The 14,262-nt window shown below is 43.5% G+C and overlaps 1 protein-coding gene across 18 annotated transcripts in view; it reads left to right on the forward strand.

The window, feature by feature from the left end:
- DTNA (dystrobrevin alpha) overlaps positions 1-14,262 on the forward strand; it is a 348,338-nt gene that overhangs the window by 267,670 nt on the left and 66,406 nt on the right. For 10 of the 18 annotated variants that reach the window (XM_068237333.1, XM_068237332.1, XM_068237336.1 and 7 more), the window contains 4 exons: positions 598-678; positions 3,919-4,008; positions 7,050-7,127; positions 11,994-12,086. In XM_068237333.1, coding sequence (XP_068093434.1) covers positions 598-678; positions 3,919-4,008; positions 7,050-7,127; positions 11,994-12,086 — 342 coding nt within the window. The remainder of the gene's footprint in view (positions 1-597; positions 679-3,918; positions 4,009-7,049; positions 7,128-11,993; positions 12,087-14,262) is intronic. The other 8 variants (XM_068237343.1, XM_068237349.1, XM_068237345.1 and 5 more) reach the window with 5 other exon arrangements.

Here is a 14,262-nt window from a genome sequence, read left to right on the forward strand (position 1 = left end):
TCATAAATCTTATCAGATTGGTGAGGAGATGTTTGTCCATTAGTGGTCCTAAACAATCATTTCCAGTTGTTCATACGAAGAATCATTCATAAATGATCGTTCAGCAAATTGTATTGTTAGTGGCCATACATCACTTTTGGTGCTTGTAGCAGGGCAAAACCATTTAATTTTAGTGGCAGGGAAGAGGCAAGGGAGAGGAGTGTGTACCTCACAGGACTGTTTTTTTTGTGGACAGACCCAAAGTAAGAAATGGAAATAAGACATTGGGAGACTTAAGGACCTGGTATATAATCCAGCATGTTGACTAGGTTTTGTAAAAGGCAAAAGGGTTGCTAGAATCGTAGCTGACTGTGGGTCTGAATCATCACACGCAGTGCAAGGAAAACAGGTACAGAAGTGGAGCAGCTGCTCACAGTAACCAATCAGTTTCAAAATGTTAAAAATCAGTATCTGCTTTTTGCATTGTTGCTCTAGTTTTTCCTGTACTGATTTTGATAAATCTGACCTTTATTCTGTCTGGATATGTCTCAGTTACAACATTGCTAGGAAATGGCGATTCAGGAATACTAAGGAGTATTGTTGATGTGTTTTCTGTAGGCCTCCCAGACCAGTCACCAGCATGAATGACACTATCTTCTCCCACTCAGTTCCCTCAGGAAGTCACTTTGCAAACAAAATGTAAGTACCTCAGCATCTTGTTTTGTTATCATGCTGTAGTGTATGGTGTTTACAATGCTTGGTTCTCTAGTTACATAAATGTAATATGGAAATAGAATGTACCTGTCAGCTATATAAAGTAGAAATACCATGATATGACCTACAGCAGTAATCGCTAACATAGGAAACTTGCTAGTAAGTCTGAAGAGCGGACTGTGACATGCCACAATGTCACTAGCGCATAAGCGCAGTTACAGGCGGCTGAACACAATAGTGCATGGTAAGTCCATTTTAGTAAAGAACAGATACACTTAGTGCAAGAATGAATACATTTTTTAATGTGAAATGTGGTGTTGACTTTGAATAGATAAAAATTGCAATTATTTGGTTCTTAAGTATTCAGAATAATGCAGCAAGTGGACTTATCATGTGACGCATTTACTGCATGTTCACTATACTATGGCAGAATGCATGCCTTCTAATGAGACACACCCAGCTCAATAGTGACCATCCACCTGTCTACCCTTGTTTGTTAATGTGTTATGTAGTTTATTAAAAGAATGCTGATTAGTGAGAATATGTGGGAGACAACGAAAGAAGGAAGAGTGCTAGCACTAAGCTAGCAGGAAGTGTGTGGGGGAAGGGTGGATATTCAAGAGGGAGTTTAGTGAGAGGGAGCAGCAGTTATCAAAATGGTGGCTGAGAGGTAAGGAGTAAAAAAAAAAGAAAAGAAAAAAAAAAGTGCCCTATAGGTCGGTTGGTAGGAGGGAGAGGAAGGTAGTAAGTGGTATGGTGACTGTAAACATAGGGAAGGTAGAAGACAAGGACAAGTGTGCCTTTACTTTACTGACCCTTTACGTTACTGTTTGATCTAAGCATGCTCTGATCACATGTCCACACCAGGCGCAATCCACAGCAATGCAATGCAATGCAATGTGTGATCTCCTGTGCATGCTCTGATCACATGTCCACACCGGGCGCAATCCACAGCAATGCAATGTGTGATCTCCTGTGCATGGTCTGATTACATGTCCACACAGGGCGCAATCTACAGAAATGTAGATCTGCAGCTTCCAGGGCTGACCAAAATATTCGATTTCTTGTTTTTATTTCTATTCTCTGGCAGTTTTCCTTCACTGAATATGAAACTCTAAGGGCCCTTTTACACTGACGCGGTGCGTAAAAATTGACGCACTGCTACCGCAGCCTAATGTAACTCTGTAGGGAAGTTCATACCTCCAGCGTTGCGACCAGTTACCGTGGAGGATCAGTGGCAATCTGCGTCAGCCCGGAAGTCATGTTACTCTACGTGGGGACGTGGGTTTTTTAAGAGTTGACATTGCGGCGCGCATGTGTGGAAGCGTATTTCTACAATACACTTCTGCATACCTAAAGCAGTAAGTGGCCACAAGCACATGTCACTTCCTGCTTTGTTGGTGGCCAGACAGGGAACACTGCGTACTAACGAGGTGTTCTCTGAAGGCCTCTTTTTGGTGGTGCTGTGGGCGTAGCGAGCCGCATCGCTGCTGCCAGTTTGCAGTGTGAAACCAGCCTAAACCTCACTCTATCATAATTATGTGAATTAAGGCAAAAGAAAACAAAACATTGTTTTAAAGAATACCCGAGGCGACATGAGATAAGCATGTATGTACAGTGCAAAACATATTCATACCCGAGGCGACATGAGATAAACATGTATGTACAGTGCAAAACCTGTTCATAAACAGGCTGTTTATCTTTTTTTTTTATTTTGCTGCACTTGTTTATCTCATCCGTTTATTTTCACTTTAGATTCACTTTAAATAATCTCTTAAGATTAATCAGTCTCCTCACTGAAGTCAATTTTTAAAGTAATATTCTAATTAAATGCAATTTCATTAGAGTTGACTATTACTCAGACTACTATCTGCGGATATTGACTTATTGAATTTTCAGAAATATTTGTTATTGGCAGGCTTTACATTTACACCACACTTATTTTTACCCGTAGGGCTGGTTCAGACGGACGTTTGGAGGTGTCACGTTCATTGGCGTCGCGGTGGCAAAGCGTTCGGGCTTTCAGCAGCGTTCGCGTTGTGTTCGGATGCGGTTGCGTTTTTTCTTCCCCTAGGGGGACATTACCCGTCGCGGTTAACCGCCCCTGGAAGCAACATGTAGCTTCCAGGGGCTCCTTGAGCGCCAGCGAAAATCGGGACCCGAACGCCGCGTTTGTGTAAACGCGCGTGAAAGCTTGGTACAAATGCTCCCATTCACTTGAATGGGAGCGTTTAACGCCAAGCCCCGAACGCTGGCAGTAAACGCTCCACAAGCGTCCGTCTGAACCAGCCCTTACTGTTATTATAAGTGCAGCATTATAATGATCAATAGTAGCACCTTTTCTTATTTTCATGAGAGATACTATGGCACTGAGGGCTCAAGTGTAGAACCAGTTGCTGATAATCTCACACAAGAGGAAATGTGCACTGTTAGTGGAAGACCTATATTAAATAAAGGGAGAGGAAGCAGTACTGAATATGGAAGGAGGTAGCAGAGCACATGAACAGTGTCTACAGAATAGGAAGTAAGGATCTTTAAATTTGACAGTATCATCAGGGTTAAAAGACAATTGTAATGAGGAATATGGAGGCTGCCATATTTATTTCCTTACAAACAATACCAATTGCCTGACTATCCTCTGCTGCTAATACTTTTAGCCATAGCCCCTGAACAAGCATGTAGCAGAGCAGATGTTTTTGACATTATTGTCAGATCCGACAAGATTAGCTGCATGTTTGTTTCTGGTGTTATTCAGATATTACTTCAGCCAAATAGATGAGCAGGACTGCCAGGCAACTGGTATTGTTTAAAATGAAATAAATATGGCAGCCTCCATTTTCTTCTTGCTTCAGTTGTCCTGTATGTTTGGCTCAGTTTCAAGCTTCATACATTTTGTATGAAATATGCATGCTAGCCAGAGCTATTTGCATGTCAATGAGGAGAATGAAGGAGGTGAGCTTGGAGATATGACAATATAATGCTTTGTATCTGGGATAAGGTAGCAGCACTAAAATGGGTGAAAAGGTTACAAAGAAGAGATACAATTACTTGGTTTAGGTAGGAAGGTTCATGTAGATAGAATAGCCTAATATGGACACCACTGTACAGATTGTTTGCTGTCATATTAATGCTTTATTGCCGTATTGGAAGCTTTTTTGCACGTGAAATAAAGCCGCACAGCTAACATACCACATAACTGCAGATTCCACTGTTTGACTCATTCAGGTTGCCTGACACTGTAAGCCTAACTAGTCCTGCGACAGATGAGCATTCTCTAATAAAACTGTATGTAAACCAGCTTCAGAACCTGCCACGGTCAGTATGAGAATACTAAACCACTAACAGAGCTAGACTTGTAGACTCTACACTAAAAACGTTACTAGCCTTGTAAGATTTACTAGATGCTTGTAGATGTGACCGTAGTTTCTGGGCTGCAGTAATACATTAGAGTGCATGCCTATGTGACAATGACATTTATTCATTTCTTTTCTGATAACTAATGTTCTATGGCTGTTGTGAATGCTTCTGTCTTTTATATGTTGGAAATAAACTGGATTTCTCAGTGGCTGAGTCTATAGCCTTGTATGCATGGGTGACAGTTTGGGCCTTCAAGCTAGCAACGCTGTTGCTATAGAGGAAGGCCAATGGCGCCGCACATAACAGGAAGTACGGAGCAGGTGGATGAAGTGAGAAAACAATAATTGGCTTGGCTAAAACAATCCTTCTGGTACATCGATCACCAAGGCACAGAAGATGACTAAGGTCCGCTGTAAACTTGCCTGATTCTTGGCCAACCAGCCACCTTGGCAGAGAACCATCTAGCGTGTGTACCATGCTTGGGGTTTGAAATTGAACAACCAACTTGAAACCTGATGCTTTCCCTCAAAGTCCACTTTATGGAATCCATTCATCACCATTTATTTAAAGGCAGCAGTGATATATTGAAAGTGAGCAAACACAGCGAATGGCTTAAGCTAACTGTCCAATAATAGCATTTGTTTACCTCTAATTCATAAATCCTGCCTATATATAAACAGTAAAATAATTACATAAGTTGCTTAATTGGTACCCGAAGAGGAATGGCCTACACTCAGGCTAAGTGTAGCAACCATTTCCAACTATTGTTACATGTTACCAAGTAGTCTAAAAGATGGAACAAAAAGCTTATTTGGTGGCCAACTTGTAGCAATGATTTTTGTAAATGTTACGGTAAAAACCGTTAAGCAAAATTACACGACGAAGTGATGATTGGTAGTTTTACTCGACTCTCTTGCAGAGCTATCAGCAGGAACGGATCTAGACCAAATTGCGCCTGGGGCAAGGTCAGGTTTTGGCGCCTAAACTGCCATTCCCCATCCAAATTTTGACGCCTTTTTTAAGAATTCAACAAACTGCGCCTGCGGCAAGATACCCGCTTGCCCCCCCACACCCCCACCCCCCTAGATCCGTCCCTGGCTATCAGGCTGTTAAAAAAATAATGTTCTTACCCCTAGATAAAGACAGTCTCTGTAAGGAATATGGAGCAATGTTTGTTTTTTACTCAGCAAATCTATGGGGTTTTTTTTATAGCTGTCAGGCTCTGATGCACATTGCTTTGTATTATTTACCCGACCTGGATTTCCCATTGCAGTCAGTTCTCTTCGAAATACTGTGTAGTGTCAGTGTTTTAAATATAGATGAAAACAATGTAAGAAAGCTGAAATACTGCTTATCATTAATCTCTGCTAGGGGGATCAATGAGATGCAAATATTATTGAGTTTATGAAAATGTATGTAAATTTGTATGCAAATAAACGCAACTTGAAAATGGATCAATCAAGTCCCACCCAAGTTGATTGGTCCAATTTCAAGCTTCATATATTTGCATAAAATGTACATACATGTGCATAAATTCAAATATTTGCATATCATTGATCATCCCTAACCCCTGCAATATATAGAGCCGAAGTTAAAACACTGTTTTTTTTTCTTAACCAAAATTTGAATTCCCTGTATGCTTATCCATGCCGTGCCACAGTCATGCCGCACATTTTGTAATTTGATAGGGAAATCTAGTGTCAATTTATCTAGGAATTTTTGGTGTATTGAATTGGAAATAAATTGATTAGAATGTGGATGATAACGTCTTCAATAAATGACTATAAGTAATAATTATGGATCCCTATCCTGCATCAAAAGCCAAATTGAAAGGAACAATCTATTCAGGCCTGGTTCATACATAAATCTGCACATATCCGCTTTGGTCCAGTGCCGTCCTGTCAGTCTTGTATCAGTTTTCTATCAGTTTTACCTGACTGTAGTGGGCCTTAAATGTACACCTTTTATGTGTCAACACAGCCATAGAAACGCATACAAAACTGACAGGACCAGAATGGCATTGTACACCTTTTATGTGTGAACACAGCCAAAGAAACCGTTACAAAACTGACAGGACTGAACTGGAACAGAAATGTACACCATTTTATGTGTGAACACAGCCATAGAAATACATGCAAAACTGATACGGAACGGACAGCCCCAGAATGTACAGATTTAGGTTTTACCACATCCATAGAAACGCATACCAAATTGATGCTAACTGTCAAAAACTGACAGGACTGGACACCTTTTATGTGTGAACCAAGCAGCTTTGTTTTGTAATGATGTGAGCTAGAAGTATATTTTTATACTTGAACTAAGAATTATAAATCTTAAAAAAGGATTATTTAAGGTTCAAGAATTGTTCAAGAATATGTTCTCCTCTCTTTAGTACACCAATGTCAACAGTTTTGTAGTTTAGGCTTGCTTTTATAGAGGATAACAAAGGATGCTCTTGTGTATGAGCACTCCCAGAGAACCATGTGATCAATCTGGGCAACTCATAGATTTGAAATGTTCTGACTTGCTGTAATCACTTCCTGCTTTGGCATGTGATTGTACTGGCAAACCAGCCTTATGCTGGGCATACACAGCTCGATTTTGCCTCTCGATTCCGCAGGCGATTCTCTTATCTTCCGCTCGTTTTTCTTATCTTTTTGCATTGTCCTCAATGCAGAATTGAGCTGCAAAAACGATCGGGCGGGAGATCGGACGTGACGGAAAATATCTATCGAGCCATCTAAATGGCTCAGAATCCAGCCGTGTATTCCCATCATTACACATACTTTATACTACCTGATCAAACTGATCACTTTGTTCTCCAGTCGTTCTCCTACACAAATAATCAACAAGATGCATTCTGTGCTAGATTCCGAGTGTTACATTTCATTTACCTCTCGCTAGTCCATTAATGTGCATCCCGATACTGCAGAATTGTGTTGCTGTACTTGTATTCTTTCTTTGTACTTTTCTCATTGTTGCTTTGTCATGATAACCAGCTCTTCCCCAAAGACCTCAGAAATAGCGCAGAGCAGACAGCTGGCTAAGGCTGCCCCGACTCTGCTGAAAGGGAAAGGGTAAGTTAGAGGTGTGTAGTGCTAGAAACTGCACCTGCACAACTAACAGCCTTGCAGTACTGTGCTTGCTGTGTGTGTTTATTCCACTAATCAGAACAAATATTAATGGCTGCATTATTGCACAGCACTGCAGTGTGGTATGCATTTCTGTTATCTATGATGAAAGTCAAGGTGCTTGGAATAGCAGCAGCTGTGCTTCCATTTATCCTGGCATCTGTTCAGGTAGCGGATAATCAGCAGGACTTCAAAGTCTGATCATAAGTCATCACAGGACCTCCTTTCCGGTTAATCCTGTAATGCTGCACCTGTGATTGTCACCTACCTGATGGGAGCTCCTGTAATGCTGCACCAGTGATTGTCACTCACCTGAAGGGAGCTCCTGTAATGCTGCACCTGTGATTGTCACCCACCTGATGGGAACTCCTGTAATGCTAGACCAGTGATTGTCACTCACCTGATGGGAGCTCCTGTAATGCTAGACCAGTGATTGTCACCCACCTGATGGGAGTTCCTGTAATGCTGCACCTGTGATTGTCACCCACCTGATGGGAGTTCCTGTAATGCTGCACCTGTCATTGTCACTCACCTGAAGGTAGTTCCTTTAATGCTGCATCAGTGATTGTCACTCACCTGATGGGAGTTCCTATAATGCTGCACCTGTGATTGTCACCCACCCAATGGGAGCTCCTGTAATGCTAGACCAGTGATTGTCACTCACCTGATAGGAGTTCATGTAAGGCTGCACCAGTGATTGTCACTCACCTGATGGGAGCTCCTGTAATGCTGCACCAGTGATTGTCACTCACCTGATGGGAGCTCCTGTAATGCTGCACCAGTGATTGTCACCCACCTGATGGGAGTTCCTGTAATGCTGCAACAGTGATTGTCACCCACCTGATGGGAGCTCCTGTAATGTTGCACCAGTGGTTGTCACCCACCTGATGGGAGCTCCTGTAATGCTGCACCTGTGATTGTCACTCACCTGATGGGAGCTCCTGTAATGCTGCACCAGTGATTGTCAGCCACACGATGGGAGTTCCTGTAATGCTGCACCAGTGATTGTCACTCACCTGATGGGAGCTCCTGTAATGTTGCACCAGTGATTGTCACCCACCTGATGGGAGCTCCTGTAATGCTGCACCTGTGATTGTCACTCACCTGATGGGAGCTCCTGTAATGCTGCACCAGTGATTGTCAGCCACACGATGGGAGTTCCTGTAATGCTGCACCAGTGATTGTCACTCACCTGATGGTAGTTCCTGTAATGCTGCACCAGTGATTGTCACCCACCTGATGGGAGCTCCTGTAATGTTGCACCAGTGATTGTCACCCACCTGATGGGAGCTCCTGTAATGCTGCACCAGTGATTGTCACTCACCTGATGGGAGTTCCTGTAATGCTAGACCAGTGATTGTCACCCACCTGATAGGAGTTCCTGTAATTCTGCACCTGTGATTGTCACCCACCTGATGGGAGCTCCTGTAATGTTGCACCAGTGATTGTCACCCACCTGATGGGAGCTCCTGTAATGCTGCACCAGTGATTGTCACTCACCTGATGGGAGTTCCTATAATGCTGCACCTGTGATTGTCACCCACCCGATGGGAGCTCCTGTAATGCTAGACCAGTGATTGTCACTCCCCTGATAGTTCATGTAAGGCTGCACCAGTGATTGTCACTCACCTGTTGGGAGCTCCTGTAATGCTGCACCAGTGATTGTCACTCACCTGATGGGAGCTCCTGTAATGCTGCACCAGTGATTGTCACCCACCTGTTGGGAGTTCCTGTAATGCTGCAACAGTGATTGTCACCCACCTGATGGGAGCTTCTGTCATGCTGCACCAGTGATTGTCACTCACCTGATGGGAGTTCCTGTAATGCTGCACCAGTGATTGTCAGCCACACGATGGGAGCTCCTGTAATGCTAGATCAGTGATTGTCACTCACCTGATGGGAGCTCCTGTAATGCTGTACCAGTGATTGTCACTCACCTGATGGGGGCTGCTGTAATGCTGCACCAATGATTGTTAGCCACCTGATGGGAGTTCCTGTAATGCTGCACCAGTGATTGTAACTCACCTGATGGGAGCTCCTGTAATGCTGCACCAGTGATTGTTACCCACCTGATGGGAGCTCCTGTAATGCTGCACCAGTGATTGTCACTCACCTGATGGGAGTTCCTCTAATGCTGCACCAGTGAGTGTCACTCACCTGATGGGATCTCCTCTAATGCTGCACCAGTGATTGTCACCCACCTGATGGGAGTTCCTGTAATGCTGCACCTGTGATTGTCACTCACCTGATGGGAGCTCCTCTAATGCTGCACCAGTGATTGTCACCCACCTGATGGGAGTTCCTTCCTGTAATGCTAGACCAGTGATTGTCACCCACCTGATAGGAGTTCCTGTAATTCTGCACCTGTGATTGTCACCCACCTGATGGGAGTTCCTGTAATGCTGCACCAGTGATTGTCACTCACCTGATGGTAGTTCCTGTAATGCTGCACCAGTGATTGTCACCCACCTGATGGGAGCTCCTGTAATGTTGCACCAGTGATTGTCACCCACCTGATGGGAGCTCCTGTAATGCTGCACCAGTGATTGTCACTCACCTGATGGGAGCTCCTGTAATGCTGTACCAGTGATTGTCAGCCACACGATGGGAGTTCCTGTAATGCTGCACCTGTGATTGTCACCCACCTGATGGGAGCTCCTGTAATGCTGCACCAGTGATTGTCACTCACCTGATGGGAGTTCCTGTAATGCTAGACCAGTGATTGTCACTCACCTGATGGGAGCTCCTGTAATGCTGTACCAGTGATTGTCACTCATCTAAATGTATCTTTTGTAATGCAGTACTGGAGATTGTTGCTCATGTAAAGGGAACTCTTTTAATGGGGTGTCAGTGATTATCCCCCACTGTAAAGGAAATACTGTGATGCTTGCTGCACTTCCCCTGAAAGGATGCTTGCAGCCCCTGTTGAATGGAGCCTGCTGCAATTACAGTCAATAGTGTTGCTGAGCAGTTTACATTGCTTAGCACTCCAGGTAGAATTACCAGGCCTATAGGCAGTATCTGCTCTAATTCAGAGGCCGGCATCCGGTCAAGTGAAACAGGTATGGCTATAGTCTGGACTTGGATATCAGTAGAAATCATAATCATGCATCAATGAAGGCACATGAGCAGCGTGGTGGTGTAGTGGTTAGCACTCTCGCCGTGCAGCACTGCGTCCCAGGTTCAAAGTCCTCATCCCTATGGCAACAGTATTACTTGTGTGTGCAACTTTATTGTCCCAAACTAAAAAAAAAAAAAAAAAAAAAAAAAAAAAAAAAAAAAAGATTAGTATTTCCTGTTAATACTAATCAAATCAAACAAAATGCAAAAATGTTTTGAGTGAATCCTGAGCACATTGTTTTTCTCACTCACCCTAGCCACCGGGATCCACTCCATCATGCGCTATGCCTCTACCCTTTCTCATAGTAACCACAAAAGACACTCCATGCTTGCTAAACACATTGACAATCTATTGACCTGAGGAAGCTGTGTTTCCTCCCCACCCCCATTCATAAATTGTGTGGCCACAACAACACCTGCTTTAGGATGTGGGGGACTGTATTGGAGGGAGTAAAGGTGCGAATGCGGAGCCTCCCACAGCATTGGGCTTCCCTATATCTACAGGATGTGCATCTGTAATAGCTGTGCCTCCAGCTGAAGGTGTGTTAAGCTACAGGGGTAAAATGTAAAAATGGCATTGTACAGTATGTTAAAGTGGTCTGAAAGCCAGCATTTCTACTTTGCTCTACAAGATTCCTCACAGCTTGAAAGCTACTATCCAAGACATTTTTTTTAAGCAGGACATCACTGAAATGGTTAAACAAAGCACTTTGTCCTGTCATTCAGCTTCAAATCCGCATCCAAACTAGTGATAAAATTATCTTTGTTTACTTTCCAATGTTGTTACAATGTGTGTAAACACAGTGTAACAAGCTAAAAGGAACTCTCTGTGCTTCAGACACACACACAGAGTTCAGAATAGTTCATTAACAGATGTTAATATATAATAAAAAGCAGTTTGAATAAAATGCAATGACAGCTATTAGGGCACGATAAACTACACTTCGGAAACTTGTAATTTGTAAACAGACAATTACTTGTGCACAAAAGCAAATATGATAACTGTATGAGTAATAAAAAGTAGAAAAACACATTTTATTGAATGTTATGTCAGAGTTTCAGACCACTTTAATAATATGTATCAGTTGAGTAAGCACCATCAAAATGTAAAAAGCTCTCTACTGAATCAAATTAAAATTCTGATACAGATGTCAATACAGCTGTATCCTGACGTTGTGGGTCTCCCTAAGTGCAAGCGTACAGAAAGTCACAGCACACGTGTGGTATTCCTTCCTTTGGGTGTTTGTTACACAAAGCTGTTGACATGTGGTGACATACTAACTTCTGGGTAAATGAGAACTCTCCTGGACACGCAGTGAGGTGCGGTGTTATTTGAGTATGCACAGGGATTTTTTTAAAGCTATAATTAGATGAATTTACTAGGAAAGAAGAATCCAGTATTAATTTACAGCACAATCTGCATGCCAGTTTTCCTAGTTGGGTTTTCCAGATGGCTGAGCTCTTAATTTGATTAAATTAGGCTGGTAAACAATTGCAGTTATTTGTACACTAACCAGTACAATTATCATCCTGTTTTGCTGAAAGGAGGGAGACTCCCAGCATGCTTCTGGTTTTGGCCATTGCTGTCCTGGCTTGCGTTTGTGGTGGAGGCCTTTTCACAGTTCACGCCTTCATCTCTCTCTCTTTGTGCATCAGTGTAAAGATTTTTGTTTTCACCACCCCTTCCCCTAGGTTACAGTACAGCCTGGATGTGGCAGACAGGCTGGCTGATGAACATGTTCTCATCGGGGTATATGCCAACATGCTTCAGAACAACATTTCACGGTTAGTTAAGGCTTGGCACATCATTGTGTTTACAAATCAGAGTTTATAGTGTACTGTATGTAGTTCAATTGTTATTATTATTGATTTCTAAAGTGCCAACATATTCTGTGGTGCTGTACATTGTAAGATACGAACATGGGGTACAAAATAATACAATGGTATACACCAATATACAAAATATGGACTTGGTACAAAATACAGAATCTGTACAAAATACAGAATTGGTAATTACAGTAATAAAAGTAATATGGAATGTGTAATATTCTAAGACACAAAAGGGAAGAGAGCACTGCCCTTGCAAGCTTACAATCTAAAAGAATAGGAGGGAAACGAGGTGGAGTAGTATACAATATTCATACCCAGAGGCAGTGTATTTTAGGTTATCTAGTAGGGGTACAATTTGGCCTGAGGTAAAAGGGGAAGTGGCCTAAGGTAGAGCATATGCTTGACAGAAAATGTTAGTTTTAAGGGGACCATGAAAGATATCAAAGGTTACAGAGTGACAAATGTGTTGTGGCAGGAGATTCCAGAGGAGGGGTGAAGCATGTGCAAAATCTTGTATATGTTACGGCCAAAACCCGGAGTCTAGCCACTTCGGGTCCTGGCCGGCCAAAATGCAAAGTGGCCGTGGTACTGCGTCCAATATGAGAAATGAATTCCAGAGGCTTTAGCTCCTCCCCCTCCTCACGCCATTGGCAGCTGGTCCAGTATCCCTACACACCCTGTATCTTCCCCCTCGCCCACTTTCCCGCTAGTGTTCATAACTGAAAGGAAGTACCACAAGAAGCAGGGATTCATGCCACCACTTTCGTCCCTTCACGTGGGCGCTGCAGAGTGGGTTCTGGCAGAAGTAGTGTCTGCAGCGTTCCCGATGTCTGCTCCTCCACATGCTTTCCTGCGGTGACTAACAACTCATGTGTGCGAGGGGAGATGGAGGGTGGGTAGGGATACTGGACCTGCGGCTGCCAGAGGTTATAGGTGGGGGCAGGGGGTGGAGCCAGAACCATTGAGGGGAGCAGGGAGAGGAGCTGCTGGAATGAATTCCTTTCTGACATTGGCCGCTGTAACATGGCCACTTCGCATATTGGCCGGCCAGAAACCGAAGTAGTTGGTCGTAACATATACGTGAATGCTAGGAGGTGATTCTAGAGGAGGACAAAAGAAGGTCATGTGCAGATCTGTGAATGTAGCTATGCCAAGTCACATGTTCATTACTGTGTTTTACATAGTGGTAATACATTAATAAAACCTTTCTTAGGCCCGGTTCACATTAGCGTTCCCTGTCCGGATCCGCCTGATCGGATCCTGACCGTATACTGTGCAAACGGAACGTACGTTCTGCATAGTAATGCAAAGTCTATGCGGACATTCACATGCGTACGTTCCGTACAGAACGGAGCTGGATCGGATCCGGACTCCGGACACTTTTCCAACATGCGCTATTTTTCGGGTCCGGATCATCCGGCCCACGCACCTGGACCGGAGCCTGACTGCACCATCCGGAAATAGAAACCTATGGGGAACGGAAAGCACAGAACACACAGAATACAAACACCTGACATTCTACCCCACTTCCTATGCGTATTCTAGCGGCCATTTCGATGGGGACATATGGGCAGCAGTGAAGCAGCAGTGACTAACGTGCTGGAGCTGTTTGGCAGTATGTCGGAGGTGGAGGTGAGGCCTAAACAGCGGAGGACCTGATTCTACAGGTGCACCAGGTGCACCTTCTGCTGACCTCAACAATTTTATTAGTAATTTCGCTGTTTTTACCACACGGATCCGGATGGCAGCCTGATACATTCCTGATGCAAACGGACCGGATCGGATCCAGATCGGAACCATACGGTTCCGATCCGGTTCAGGTCCTGATCCGATCCGGTCCGTTTGCATGAGAAAACGCAAGTGTGAACGGGGCCTAACTCTATTGTACCAATATACAGTACTTACACGTAGTGCAGTCTTTGGTTTTTCTCTGCTTACAGTACACATAGGCACTCTTTGTAGCTAGCCCATACCGGTTATGTTTCACTTAGCAGAAAATAGGTGGGACTTTGTCTGAGACCACCAGGATGTCACCCATTAACATTGTCTGGGACCTGCAGGAAATTGAGATGTTATATGGCTTTTCTTTATCTAAAGAAAAAATTGTATTTGATTTTATCATCCTACTACA

Source organism: Hyperolius riggenbachi, chromosome 5, assembly GCF_040937935.1.
Source record: "Hyperolius riggenbachi isolate aHypRig1 chromosome 5, aHypRig1.pri, whole genome shotgun sequence".
Lineage (NCBI taxonomy): Eukaryota > Metazoa > Chordata > Amphibia > Anura > Hyperoliidae > Hyperolius > Hyperolius riggenbachi.